This window comes from Anomaloglossus baeobatrachus, chromosome 6 (genome assembly GCF_048569485.1).
Source record: "Anomaloglossus baeobatrachus isolate aAnoBae1 chromosome 6, aAnoBae1.hap1, whole genome shotgun sequence".
In the NCBI taxonomy this organism is placed as follows: Eukaryota; Metazoa; Chordata; class Amphibia; order Anura; family Aromobatidae; genus Anomaloglossus; species Anomaloglossus baeobatrachus.
Genome location: NC_134358.1, coordinates 502,825,072 through 502,839,920, shown reverse-complemented (window position 1 = coordinate 502,839,920; position 14,849 = coordinate 502,825,072). Strand labels below are relative to the sequence as shown.

The 14,849-nt window shown below is 41.8% G+C and overlaps 1 protein-coding gene across 3 annotated transcripts in view; it reads left to right on the top strand.

Annotated features, from left to right (window-relative positions):
* Positions 1–14,849, top strand: part of CNPY1 (canopy FGF signaling regulator 1) — a 234,012-nt gene that overhangs the window by 50,631 nt on the left and 168,532 nt on the right. For 2 of the 3 annotated variants that reach the window (XM_075316743.1, XM_075316744.1), the window contains exon 2: positions 2,788–2,890. In XM_075316743.1, the coding sequence (XP_075172858.1) occupies positions 2,797–2,890 (94 nt within the window). In that variant the 5' untranslated portion in view covers positions 2,788–2,796. Of the gene's footprint in view, positions 1–42; positions 215–2,787; positions 2,891–14,849 lie in introns of those variants that run through there. The other variant, XM_075316742.1, reaches the window with a different exon arrangement.

The following is a 14,849-nucleotide window of genomic DNA, read 5'->3' as shown; positions in this document are numbered from 1 at the left end:
TCAGGACTCCCTCGGATTGGCTTTGTCACATGTCAATCATGTAAGCCAGCATGTTCCTACAAGTATCGTGGCAGTAGTAGGAGACACCACGTGAATAATGAATAGACTCTTGAAACACGTGTTATTCTGGTATCATAAATGCTCCTCTGACCCAACAGCTCCTTCCTCATACATTAGTCTAAACAGTGTGGTCGTGATCCTGCTGCAAACACAGGTAAGATGCTCTGTCTACCCAGCAGAGATGAAAGAGTTAAAATGAGGAAGCCGGGTAGACTTTTATATTGTGAATATTTTCCCATCTTCTGCTATCAGTAATTATCTGATATCCGAGATAATTACTGATAGCAATAATTGGAGTATTATATTATTTTCAAATATATATTTTGTACATATAGTATACATATATATATTAGAAAAAAAACTGATTTTTTTTTCTCATATATATATATATATATATATAATATATATATTATAGAGCTTTTTATGTCTTCACAGGAAATGTACGGTAAATGTTTACGACTTGTATGGAGGCTAGGGCCATGTGCATTTTATTTCACAGCAAAGTCAAGATATGAAGAATGGAAATTTTAATCAATACTATGACACAGTCGTATTTTGTTATCACTCCTTTTTACAGGAAAACAGAACATAGGTGCTGTATACACCATGCTTGTATTCTACAAATGGAAAGATGATATGAAGCAGCTATTAGGCTGTAGCTACACTGCAAATTTGGCCGTAACACCCACCGCATGACCAAAGTCCGTTAGGTGACGCAGCTACATTGCAGCAAAATACAAATGAACGGGATATCCCCAAGGGTACTGCAACAAAGAAGAAGCAAAAAATCCGCCATGGTTGACCAACTTGCAACTGGCCTGACACAGTACCCTGGACCACCTTCACTTGTATTGCCATGCGATGTAGCAGTCAGTGCCGGCGCGTGGTTACTGCCACTGCTCACCATGTATTGAGCAGTGACTGAGGCTGCTCCATCTCCTCTATGCCTGGAGACCCGAGGCTGCCTGGAGGAATAAAGATCATTTCCTCAGGTAGCTGTGTTATCAGCACAGCGGCCGGGCAGTTTTAACCTGCAGATTACCCCATATCTGCCAGCTAATAGCATTTTTTTATATGACAGGTTTCCATTAACACCTAGGACACGTTTTATGCTACTGGTACATTCAATATTTTCCCAATACATAATATCCAATGTTATAGTATAAAGAGCAGCCACCAAAATCTTTTCCAAAAAGGTTACCATTTTACACCAGTATGGTGAAGTGGAACATTAGGCTATGTGCGCACTTTGCGTTTTTACCTGCGTTTCCGCAGCACTTTGAACTGCAGCGTTTTAATGCCAAAAGGCATGGGTTTTAATTTTCAAGCAAAGTCTATGTGAAATGGGGATTTCTTGTGCGCACTATGCTGTTAAAAACGCAGCGTTTAATTTGCACATTTTTGGACAAAAATTCAGCGCTTAAAGAAGCAGCATGTCAATTGTTTTTGCCATTTGGGCAGCGTTTTGTTAACATTATTGTCAATGAGAAGTTGTCAAACGCAAGTAACATCAAAATTCTTGCGTTTTACATGCTTTTTTGATGATGCTGAAAACAAGCGTTTAGGACCAATTAATTGCATGCGTTTTTTGCAAAATATTTATGGCATGATATGTCCCTTTACACACAGTCTGACTATTATTTTTAAGAAAATCCATAAATAAATGTAATTTTATGCATAATTATTATCACAAACTTATCATTTTATTAAAAAAAGCCAGTTTTTAATTGATGATAATTTTGATATTTGTTATCATTTTTTTTCCATTTTTTTCATAGTGTTTGAATGTTTAAACTTTATTTATTAGTGTCTTTGTATCCAAAACGCATCTGACTTTAAGCAATGGAAAAGAATGTAAATCGCGCTAAAAACACAGTAAATACGCACGTGTATTTATTGCGTTTTTGTGGTCAAAACCAAATTTGGCAAAAAAGATTTCTGCCAGAGGATGTGTTTAGAACTGCAACTACCTCGACGCAAAGTGCGCACTTAGCCTTATTCTTTCATTGCTGATGCTTTTGGGGTGGTTTGATGAATGACCTCTTATATCTAAAACCAGATCTCATTTCTATGCCTTACAGAACTGTTTGTTGCGTGACCTAATCACTTGTGATTCTTTAGGAGGCACATGCCACTTAATGAATTTGACTCATCTCATCACTGATGTGCGGATCAACCAAAATGTTACTCCATTTGGAGACTTTATTACACTTCTGGCATAACTTTTGAAGATTTTGTCTTGTCAGGCAGGCTTTGCCATAACCCGTCTGGCCCATATTCTGCCAACTTTGGTAGGTATGGCTAAGACTGGCGAAGAAACGCCAAAATGTTTTTGCATAACTTCGAATTGCAAAATAGTTATGCGACTTTTCAAAGTGTTCTACTACACAAATTTGGCAAAAACACTTTGGTGAATCTGTGCCCAAGTGTCCTAAAAAAACCCCAATACAAGCCTTTTTGTATTTTGCGTCACAGATGCATGGTTAATAAAAAAAAAAGTGTCAAAATAGGTCTATTGGTTCATTCTATCCCCCCCAAAAAAGACCATAATAAAAGGTGATTAAAAAAGCGTAGGTTCCTATATTCCGTAAAATAAGATATCAGAAAAAAAATAAGCCTTCTTACTGTCCTATTTGCAAAATAGTAGGGTTCTTTCATTATTTAGTTCAAAATAAAATTAAAATGCTGATACTTTTGAGTGAACTTATATTTTTATTTCTATTTTAGGTTTTCAATATGACATTACTTTTGTTCCAAATTGGAATGCTCTGTACAGCCGTTTTATACCAGAGTGTGGAAGGGAAGAGAGATCCAGTCACATATTGTACAGGTTAGTACATTTTCTCTTAAGTTTTAAGGGAATCTGTTACCAGGATTTTCCCTTATTACCTGCGGCCACCTCCAGTGAGCCATTATATACAGTATTCTAGAATGCTGTATATAAGAGCCCAGGCCGCTCTGTATAACATAAAAAGGACCTTTTTATACTCACCTGTAGGCAAGCGGGTCCGATGTGCATTGCTGGTCTCGGGTCCGGCACCTCCTCTCTTCCTTCGATTACCGTCCTCCTACTCAGCTCCGTGCGGATGACTCTTCCCACATCATCCACACAGAGGCCTCCTTTGCGCTACTGTGCAAGCACACTTCTCTCTGCCCTGTTGAGGCCAGAGCAAACTACGGTAATGCGCAGACGTGGGAAAAGGTCAAAGACCGCCACACATGCATACTACAATAATTTGATCTTCCCTCAGTGGGGCAGATCAAAGTGTGCTTGTGCAGGAGCGCAATGGAGGCCTATGTGTGGATGATGTAGGACGTGTCATCCACATGGAGCTGGGAAGAAGGACAGCGATGGAAGGAAGAGAGGAGGCACCGAACCCGAGAGCAGCAACGCCCATTGGACCCGACCACCCTGCAGGTGAGTATAATAAAGGCTTTTTTTATATTATACAGTTTGGCTTGGGAACTTATATACAGTGTTCTAGAGCTCACTGGTGGTGGCCGCAGGTTTATAAGGGAAATTCCTGGTGACAGGTTTCCTTTAAAATATATTTTAAGGAAACAAAAGTGAATTCAGTATGGTGATAACAGCTGTTCAGTGGAGGTGCTTAACCCCAAACGATTAGATATTGATTGACGCATTCTAAGGGTCGATCATTAAAGGGAACCTGTCACCACTTTTTTTGACTATAAGCTGCGGCCACCACCACCGGGCTCTTATATACAGCATTCTAACATGCTGTATATAAGAGCCCAGGCCGGGGATATAACATAAAAAACACTTTAGAATAATTACCTAACGGTCACGCTGTGGGCCTTATGGTCCGGTGCCGACGCCTCCTCTTTGGGCCATCTTCGTCCTCTTTCTGAAGCCTGGGTGCATGACGCGGCTACGTCATACACACTCGCCGGTCCTGCTCAAGACCTGAATGCCGGCGGTGAGTGTGTATGAGGTCGGAACAGTCATGCTCCGCGGCTAGAGAAGAAGGAGAACAAAGATGGCCAAAAGAGACGGTACCGGAGAACAGAGACACCCATAAGGCCAACTGCGTGACCGTTGGGTAAGTATTATAAAGTGTTTTTTATGTTATACCCCCAGCCTGGGCTCTTATATACAGCATGTTAGAATGCTGTATATAAGAGCCTGGTGGTGATGGCCGCAGCTTATAGGCCGAAAAAGTGGTGACAGGTTCCCTTTAATGTAAAACAAGTGGGAAAATCCTTTAACCCCTTTCCACAAGTAGGCAGATTGCAAGTGCTTTCAACAATGCTCCCACTCATATAATATGCTCTGCTGCTGTCAATCACCGTGGTGCTGAAACCGCACCGCGGTGATGGGCTAGGGCAGCGGCGCATATTATATGTGCCTGCACCCCCCTTTGGTAGCACAATCCCCCCCCATCCTGTGTTAGATATGGCCCCCATGCTGCTACCCATAGTAAAATAAAAAACTCTTTATTTACCTCCTCCAGCGCTGATCTCCCGGTCTCTCTGCTGCCGCTGTGATCAGGCACGCAGAGATGATATCACTCTGCTGTGCTGATCACATAACCGGCACCGAGAACCAGGAAGTGCAGGAGCTCAGCAGCACGGAGGGAGACACGACGGAGAACAGCACTAGAGAAGGTAAGGAAAGAGTGTTTTATTTTACTATGGGCAGCAGCATGGGGGTCATATCTAACACAGGGGGAGGTGTGCCATCCATAGGGGGCCATATCTAACACAGGGGGGAGGTGTGCCATCCATAGGGGGCTATATCTAACACAGGGGGAGGTGTGCCATCCATAGGGGCCATATCTAACACAGGGGGAGGTGTGCTATCCATAGGGGGCCATATCTAACACAGGGGGAGGTGTGCCATCCATAGGGGGCCATATCTAACACAGGGGGAGGTTTGCTATCCATAGGGGGCCATATCTAACATAGGGGGAGGTGTGCCATCCATAGGGGGCCATATCTAACACAGGGGGAGGTGTGCCATCCATAGGGAGCCATATTTAACACAGGGGGAGGTGTGCCATCCATAGGGGGCCATATCTAACACAGGGAGATGTGTGCCATCCATAGGGGGCCATGGGCAGCAAAAGGGGACGTGTGCCAGCTGTAGGAGACGTGTGCCAGCTGTAGGAGACGTGTGCCATCTATAGGAGACGTGTGCCATCTATAGGAGACGTGTGCCATCTATAGGAGACGTGTGCCAGCTGTAGGGGATGTGTGCCAGCAATAGGGGATGTGTGCCATCAATAGGAGACATGTGCCAGCATTGGGGGACATGTGGCATCACTGGGGGACGTGTGCCAGCACAAGGGGGCTATATTCAATATAAGGGGGCCATATCCAGATTAAGGGGGCTAATTTTAGGGGGGGGGGCTATGAGGGACATATACCCTATATGATTTGTTAGATGGACACTGGCATTATAAGACGGACACTATTTAACATTAAAAAAAAATAATTATCTTTTCCTTCACCAAATTTGGGGGTGCGTCATATAATCAGGTGTGTCTTATAAAGCGAAAAATACGGTACATTTTGTTTTTCCACATTCATAGCAGGCAGTACTATAAAACTATATTGTTTTTATCGCTGTGTAACAAAAACATAAATTGTGAGTCTTTCCTATCTTTTTTTTTTTATCTCATATAAAAATTAAATAAAAAGTGATCACAACATCTTATATTTTCCAATGTGGAACCAATGCCAACTACATCTCCATGCACCAAAAAAAACAAGCCTAAGAGTTTTGAGACAGTTCTGTAAATAGAAAAATTGAGTTAGTGCTCTCACAATGACAACCTAAAAAAAAAAAAAAACATTTTTATTTTAATTTTTCTTCTGAAAGAGTAATAAAACATAAAAAGATTGTATAAGGCTATGTGCGCACTTACCGGATTTTGCCGCGGATTTTCTGTGGATTTGCTGCATGTTTCGCTGCAGAAAATGTTCATAACATCTCTGCAGTGAATCACCAGCAAATCCTATGGAGAAAAAAAATCCTGTGCGCACTAGGCGGAATTTGACAGCTGCATGTTTTGCTGCGGGAATCCCGCAGCAAAAACAAGTGCATGTCACTTCTTTTCCGCACATCGCTGCGGGATTTCACTCCATTGACTCCAATGTTAATCATGAAATCCCGCAGGGAATAACGCAGGCAGCAAATTCTGTGCGGTTCACTGCGTTTTCCTGCGTTATTCCCTGCGGTATTTCGCGGTTTACCTCCGGTAATGTACATCGCTTGTCTGCGGTTTTGCAGGGAAGTGATGTCATTACAGGAAGAGGAAGCCGTGCAGAGTAAACACACTCACATCACAGACATAGAACACATAGACACAGACACATAGAACACACATAGAAAGAAAACGGAAATATAGAAAAAAAAGAACGTGGTCTCCGCTGCATATTTACCGTCCAGCCGAGGTAAGCACACAGCGGCGGCCCGGTATTCTCAGGCTGGGGAGGGAGAGGGGCAGGGTTAATGTCCTCCGCCTCACTCCCCCTCCCGCAGCCGAGAATATCAGCCGCAGCTGCCCCGGCACTGTCGCATGCATTATGCGGCACTACCGGAGTGTCCTCGGCTCTTCTTGCCACCGTGTAGCAGTGGTGGCAAGGTAATACAAGGGGTTAATGGTGGTGGATCACCGCCATTAACTCCAGGCTTGATCATGGCAGCGTCTATGTGACAGCTGACATGATCAACCCGTAAGTATAGTGAAAAAAACACAGACAGCGAAAAATCCTTTATTTTAAATAAAACCAACAAGCCTCGTTCACCATTTTATTAACCCCTCCCGCACCAAAGCTCCGGCGTAATGCACAGGTCCGACGTCCTGCGCTGCTTCCATCCAGCCGCGACTGTCACAGACACAGGCTGAATGAAAGCAGCAGACAGCAGAGGTAATTACCGGTCATTTCCCACGGCCGGTAATGTGAACTCACTGCCGACCGTGGGAAATGCAGCGATCTGTCCTCTATCTATCTATCTATCTATCTATCTATCTATCTATCTATCTATCTATCCCTCTATCTATCTGTCTGTCTATCTATCTATCCCTCTATCTATTCTTCTGTCTATCTACTATCAGAATTAAATGTATTTTTTTTTTTTCTTCAATGTGCTTTATTGCATTGAATGCAATAAAGCACATCCCAACCCGCACGCGGCAAAACCGCGGCAATACCGTGAATAATACCGCAGTAAAACCGCAGCAAACAGCGGCAAACCGCATGCGGTTTTCGGGCGCGGTTTCCCGCGGTTTTTTACCGCGGGTGCGGTAATCTTTGAGAGGATGCGGAATTTTCTCAAGAAAATTCCATTTTCCAGTGCGCACATAGCCTAAATTGTGCATCACGGTAATCTTATCAACCCGCAGAATAAGGATAATGTCAGTTATGTTGCACTGTAACTCTGTAAAAAACAATGGCGGATATGATCTTTTTTGTTCTTTTTCTACTAACAAAAAAAAATTAAAAAGTGATCAAAAATTTGTATGTAGCAGTAAAAAGTACGGCTTGTCCCACAAACAAAATTGAGTAGAAGATGACAGCAAGTGAAAGGTGTATATGGCGACAACAAATAAACATTTTAACATAATTTAATAACATGACAGTTTATTTTTTGTTGAGCTTACCTCCTAAAGAGAGCGTGTTAATAAAAAGTGAACTATTGTTTGAATCTGGTTTTTATGTTAAATGTTTTGAAGGTTTTTTCTATTTTTTTTTTTATATATATAATATATATATATATATATATATATATATATATATATATATATATATATATATATATATATATATATTAAATATCACTATATTTAATAAGAAAAAATGTTGCAACTTTCACACCTTTCTCTGGGTCTTCTACCAGAGGCTCAATCTTATTGTTCTTTCCAAAAAAGCTTTTCAGCAGTCTCATTATCATCCCAGACAGGATTATAATAACCGGTAACAATAGGTCCTTTCCCGATGACACATTTCCTTTAAATCTGCAACCAACGATTCAGTCTTTTGCAACTTCTACTTTTCCTTATACCAGGGTTCAGTTCATGTTGCACAGATTGCATGTCAGTCATATCCATATAAAACCGCACTGATGTGTCTGACGTCTCTGCACAGTTACCATTGACTTTTTTTTCTCTATTTACTCATATAAGAACATGCCTTGAAGTGGGAAAAGTTTCAGTTTAAATTCTCCTTGAGAAAAAGTTGATAGGTCAATTTAAAACACAAAGAAATATAGTATTACACTGTGTGCAGAATTATTAGGCAGGTTGTATTTTAGAGGATTTTTTTAATTATTGATCAACAACTATGTTCTCAATCAACCCAAAAGACTCATAAATATCAAAGCTTAATATTTTTGGAAGTTGGAGTTTTTTTTTTAGATTTGGCTATCTTAGGAGGATATCTAATGCTGCAGGTAACTATTACTGTGCAGAATTATTAGGCAACGTAATAAAAACCAAATATATTCCCATCTCACTTGTTTATTTTCACCAGGTAACCCAATATAACTGCACAAAATTTAGAAATAAACATTTCTGACATGCAAAAACAAAACCCCGAAACATTAGTGACCAATATAGCCACCTTTCTTCATAATGACACTGAACAGCCGATCATCCAAAGATTCTGTCAGTTGCTTGATCTGTTACGATCAACATTGCGTGCAGCAGCCACCACAGCCTCCAGACACTGTTCCGAGAGGTGTACTGTTTTCGCTCCCTGTAGATCTTACATTTTATGAGGGACCACAGGTTCTCTATGGGGTTCAGATCATGTGAACAAGGGGGCCGAGTAATTATTTTTTCATCTTTTAGACCTTTACTGGCCAGCCACGCTGTGGAGTAGTTGGATGCATGTGATGGAGCATTGTCCTGCATGAAAATCATGTTTTTCTTGAATGATACCGACTTCTTCCTGTACCACTGCTTGAAGAAGTTGTCTTCCAGAAACTGGCAGTAGGTCTGGGAGTTGAGCTTCACTCCATTCACAACCCGAAAAGGTCCCACAAGTTCATCTTTGATGATACCAGCCCATACCAGTACCCCAACTCCACCTTGCTGGCGTCTGAGTCCGAGTGGAGCTCTCTGCCCTGTACTGATCCAGCCTCTGGCCCATCCATCTGGCCCATCAAGAGTCATTCTCATTTCATCAGTCCATAAAACCTTTGAAAATTCAGTCTTAAGATATTTCTTGGCCCAGTCTTTACGTTTTATCTTATGTTTCTTGTTCAAAGGTGGTCGTTTTTCAGCCTTCCTTACCTTGGCCATGTCCCTGAGTATGGCACACCTTGTGCTTTTTGATACTCCAGTAACATTGCAGCTCTGAAATATGGTCAAACTGGTGGCAAATGGCATCTTGGCAGCTTCACGCTTGATTTTCCTCAATTCATGGGCAGTTATTTTGCGTCTTTTTTGCCCAACACACTTCTTGCAACCCTGTTGGCTATTTGTCATGAAACGCTTGATTGTTCGGTTATCATGCTTCAATAGTTTGGCAATTTCAAGACTGCTTTATCCTCTGCAAGACATCTCACAATTTTTGGACTTTTCAGAGCCAGTCAAATCTCTCTTCTGACCCATTTTGCCAAAGGAAAGGAAGTTGCCTAATAATTAAGTACACCTTATCTAGGGTGTTGATGTCATTACACCACACCCCTCCTCATTACAGAGATGCACATCACCTGATTTACTTAATTGGTAGTTGGCTCTCAAGCCTATACAGCTTGGAGTAGGACAACATGTATAAAAAATATCATGTGGTCAAAATACTCATTTGCCTAATAATTCTGCACACAGTGTAGTTCTCCTGACATGCCTATACTTCTATTTGCTATTACGTAACCATTCCAGTGCACCGTTCCTCTGCTTTGTAGTTTCAAAATTGTGTGATTTTCATTCTTGGGCTGTGTTCACATTTTGCGTTTTTGCTGTATTTTTTCTGCAGCAAAAACCTGCTCTCGGCAGTAAAAAAAAGCTGCTTACGAAAAGGGTAGTTTTATTCACCACAAAAGCAGCAAAAACACACTGGTTTGTTTTTTTGAAGCATTTTTGCACTTTCATATTGCTTTTAACGCTGCACAAACATTGAAACAAGTGGCATGCTGCTTTTTTCATAAACGCAGCAGTTTTCCATTTCTGTCAGGGGAAAATAAAGCAAGTGTGTGCAGCACATGTCTGAAATCTCATAGCTATTGCTGGTACTGTAAAAAGCAGCTTTTAATTTGCATAAAACTCATGAAAAAAAATGCTGTAAAAAACTCAACGTGCGAACATAGCCTTAAAAAAGATTGTGCATTTTGAGATTATTGTATGCATATCTCATCTATTTTCTTCATCTGTTTTATATGAAAAATGTTTATATCGAATGTCCTAACTGATTAACTTAAAATCATTAAATTGATCAAAAAGAAATACCTTTTGGTTGATCAGTTTAACTGATCTGTTTTTTTCTCTTTTGACAATTTTCATCTCAACCTCCAGAATCACATTGAGCATGCTGCAACACTTATAAATAGCCTCTTACTTTTTAATATGTACAGTACAGACAAAAAGTTTGGACACACCTTCTCATTCGAAGAGTTTTCTTTATTTTCATGACTCTGAAAATTGTAGATTCACATTGAAGACATCAAAACTATGAATAACACATGTGGAATGACATGCTTAACAAAAAAGTGTGAAACAACTGAAAATATGTCTTATATTCTAGGTTCTTCAAAGTAGCCACCTTTTGCTTTGATTACTACTTTGCACACTCTTGGCATTCTCTTGATGGGCTTCAAGAGGTAGTTACCGGAAATGGTTTTCCAACAGTCTTGAAGGAGTTCCCAGAGATGCTTAGCACTTGTTGGCACTTTTGCCTTCACTCTGCGGTCCAGCTCAACCCAAACCATCTCGATTGGGTTCAGGTCTGGCACAGAATTCCACTGGTCTAATGTCCATTCCTTGTGTTCTTTAGCCCAAACAAGTCTCTTCTGCTTGTTGCCTGTCCTTTAGCAGTGGTTTCCTAGCAGCTATTTTACCATGAAGGCCTGCTGCACAAAGTCCCCTCTTAACAGTTGTTCTAGAGATGTCTGCTGCTAGAACTCTGTGTGGCATTGACCTGGTCTCTAATCTGAGCTGCTGTTAACCGATTTCTAAGGCTGGTGACTCGGATAAACTGATCCTCAGCAGAGGGGACTCTTGGTTTTCCTTTCTTTGGGCGATCCTCATGTGAGCCAGTTTCTGTGTAGCGTTTGATGGTTTTTGCCACTGCACTTGGGGACACTTTCAAAGTTTTCCCAGTTTTTCGGACTGACTGACCTTGATTTCTTACTCGTTTCTCTTTACTTAGCTGCTTTTCTCTTGCCATAATATATATTCTGTAGCAGAGAGAGGAGACGTTGGACATAAAAGGAGCACAGCCCGAATTACAGAAATAGAAAAACCTTTATTTGAACAATGATTAAAAACAATTAAAAAGCCAAGCTGCACAGACAGTGACCAAGAATACAAAATACCCCCATATTGTAATGAAACAAAATTATATATAAATACAAAAATACAGCCAATAATATAGCACCTAGACCCCTAACCCGAGTAAATGCACAGGATGGTGCACACAATAGTACATGCTTGTGAAAATGGAAGGTAATACAAATTCTCACCAGATATTTCCCAATCTATTCTGTAAAAGATATATAGCTATAATTCTCCAGGTAATCTGAAAATAGTTGGTATAACTCAAAAGAGCAGATGGACGAGCGGTGGTGAGAACCTGGAGAGCTGGGAAGGAGGTGAGGGGGGAGGGGGAAGGGAAAATCGGGAAGGAGTGTGGTATGGACCCTGCCAAAAGCTGGACCAGAGGCGATCCGTGGCCAGGATGCTCAGCAAGAGTGTAGAGCAGGGGGAAACAAGGATGGATGCTCCAATACCGGGGGCAGGATACCTGGAGAGGGTGCCGGCTGTAGGAGAGTATGGAGGGGCAGGTCACGGGGTGTGCAGCAACCCCACGCGTATCGCCGCACGCAGGCGGCTTTGTCAGGGAAAGTGTGGAGATAGGAAGTTCAGATAGGTTTAAATACATGCATACACGTTAATAATATAACGGTCACCTGTGGATAAACGGTGGTCCAATCGGATCAAAGATACAGGAAGTACGCACACATGCGCATTCGCAGTCAGACGGGAGGCAAGGCAGGCCAAAAAGGGGTATAGTCACATAGATTGCACAAGGTGAACTGCACCCAGGGGGCGCAAGACGCACAGGACTGGGGGACAGTATACATCATAGCAGAATGTACAATGAAAATGCACATCAGTATAAGCAAGAGATATATATATATATATATATATATATATATATATATATATATATATATATATATATATATATATATATATATATATAATATAAATATATATATATATATATATATATAATATAAATAAATAAGACAGAGCAGTACGTTAATGCATATGCATGCAATGTAGCAAAGGCAGCAAATAAGCCCTATCCCTGCAATGGAATAAACATGGTAAACACAGGGGCATCGGGCGAAGTCGCAAAAAACATGAAAGGGAATAGCATAAAAGCCAGACCACTGTAGACCAGGAATACGACCAAGGGGAATAAAGAGCTTAGAGAGGTGTAGACCATAGATGAAAAAATTGTATATGTGAGCATGAAACCGCAAACGCGGACTAGAATGTCCACATGTGCAGGTACATGCGCACAGGGGGCCCGGGGCAGGACAGGGGACTATATATTTTCTGTTGTTACACACAGGTGCCAGGATAAGTGCCCAGCACAATAGGGGAGAGCGTCAGTAAAGAAAACACACCCTACATAAAGGGCAAACACACCCAGATAAAGAAAAGTAAAGAATAAATGTGTGTGGGGACTACTCCAAAAATGGAAGAAGGGCCAAAATGATGATTACAGGAGCATATTATGATGGTGAGTGCAAATATATATATATATGTACGCGAGCGCACATACACATATATAAAAGCACGGTACCTGTAGAGCAAAAAAAGCACACGTATGTATATAAATGCAGGAATACACATCAAAAAATACCAGTGCACAGAGCAGCTTAGACCAGCAAATGAGCCCAATCTGAAAAAAGGAAAAATGGTTAATAATGGCAAAATCCTAGCAACTGGAACAGTGGTCAAAAGGTACCATAGGTCAGCGGCACGGGTGATAGCCGGCACAGGAGCAGACCATCAGAGTTGGAGACAGATGTAAAGGAGAGAATATAACCAGGATAGTACATATAGTACGTAGAGAGCCAGGCCAGCGGGATGAAACAAGTCTCTAAAGATGAAAATGCACAGGAGGAGACTGAAGAAGGTCCAACGATAGTGATTCCCTGAGGTAGTAGGTCCCACGTTACGGTTCATATGCGGAGATGAAAAGTTGTCGGGGAGAAGTCCAATTTTCTTCACAGAAACCCGTCATATGAAGACCAGATGTTGGAAACTGAAGAAAAACAAAGGACCAAAAGTTGTGAACAACCAACTATTGAAAAGCCAATAGGAGATCACGTCTGTTAGTTATCCCAAGTAGCCCGTGAACAGGAGTTCCTCATTTAAACCGGCTGGAGCAACCGTGTGGAGATGGAAAAGCCATTTGGATTCCTGTTGTAAAACCCACTTTTTACAGGAACCGCCACGCCCATTGCCAACAAATCTCTGTAAGCCAACCACCCGGATGCCTCGTGTGCTTCCCTGATGATAATGCAGAAAATGATTCGCAACAGAAGTGATAAACTTGCCCTTTTAAGGTCGGAAGCCGCCAGATTGATATTGGAGAAGTGCTTCTGGATCCTTTTTCTGCATTCCTAAGTGGTTTGTCCCACGTAGACCTTGTTGCAGGGGCATAGAAAACAATAAATCATATTCTTGGTCTTACAGTTAGTGTAATTGGTGAGGGCGTGTTCTTTGGAGTCTTGAGGGTTGATGAAGACATTAGAGGTGGAGTGCTTGAAACTACATACATTACAGTCCCCGCAGGGGAATGACCCTCTAAGAATAACCCCCCGATGGAGTCTGGTCACGGGTCTAATGAAATGGCTCCTGGAAATTAGGTCTTTTAAATTCGGTGCCCTGCGTGCCGTGATCTGGGGGAATGGGCCAATAACATCAGACGTCTGTATATCTGTGGTCAAAACTGACCACCGATTGTGTAGAATGTGTTTAATTCTATCCCACTGGTCATTATAGGTTGTGATGAATCTGACCTTGTCTTCGATCCGCCTAGGAGTAGTAACAATAAGAGAAGCCTGTGGCTCAGAAGCCGCACGCTGGTAGGCTTTGGACAGAACTCTTTTAGGGTATCCCCGGGTGCAGAATCTGTTTGTAAGCAGATTCGCCTCATGTCGGAAGTCAACATCTTCCGAACAGTTGCGCCTGACATGGAGATACTGACCTACAGGCACCCCATTTTTAATGTGTGGTGGGTGGAAGCTGCCATATTCCAGGAGACTGTTGGTCGCTGTTTTCTTCCGATACAGAGTAGTAGACAAACCGTTATCCTTCACAAAGACCTGTAGGTCCAAATACGACACACTGACGCAGGAACTGTTGTGGGTCAAAAAAATATTGAAGATGTTGTTATTCAATGATGAAATGAAGGCCCCACATTCTTCTTCTGTACCAAGCCAAATAAAGAAGATGTCATCAATGTACCGACACCAATGACACACCAGTTTTTTAAATTATTCGGAGGGAAAAACAACCGTGGCTTCCCACCACCCAAGAAACAAATTGGCGAAAGCGGGCGCACAACGAGCACCCATCGCC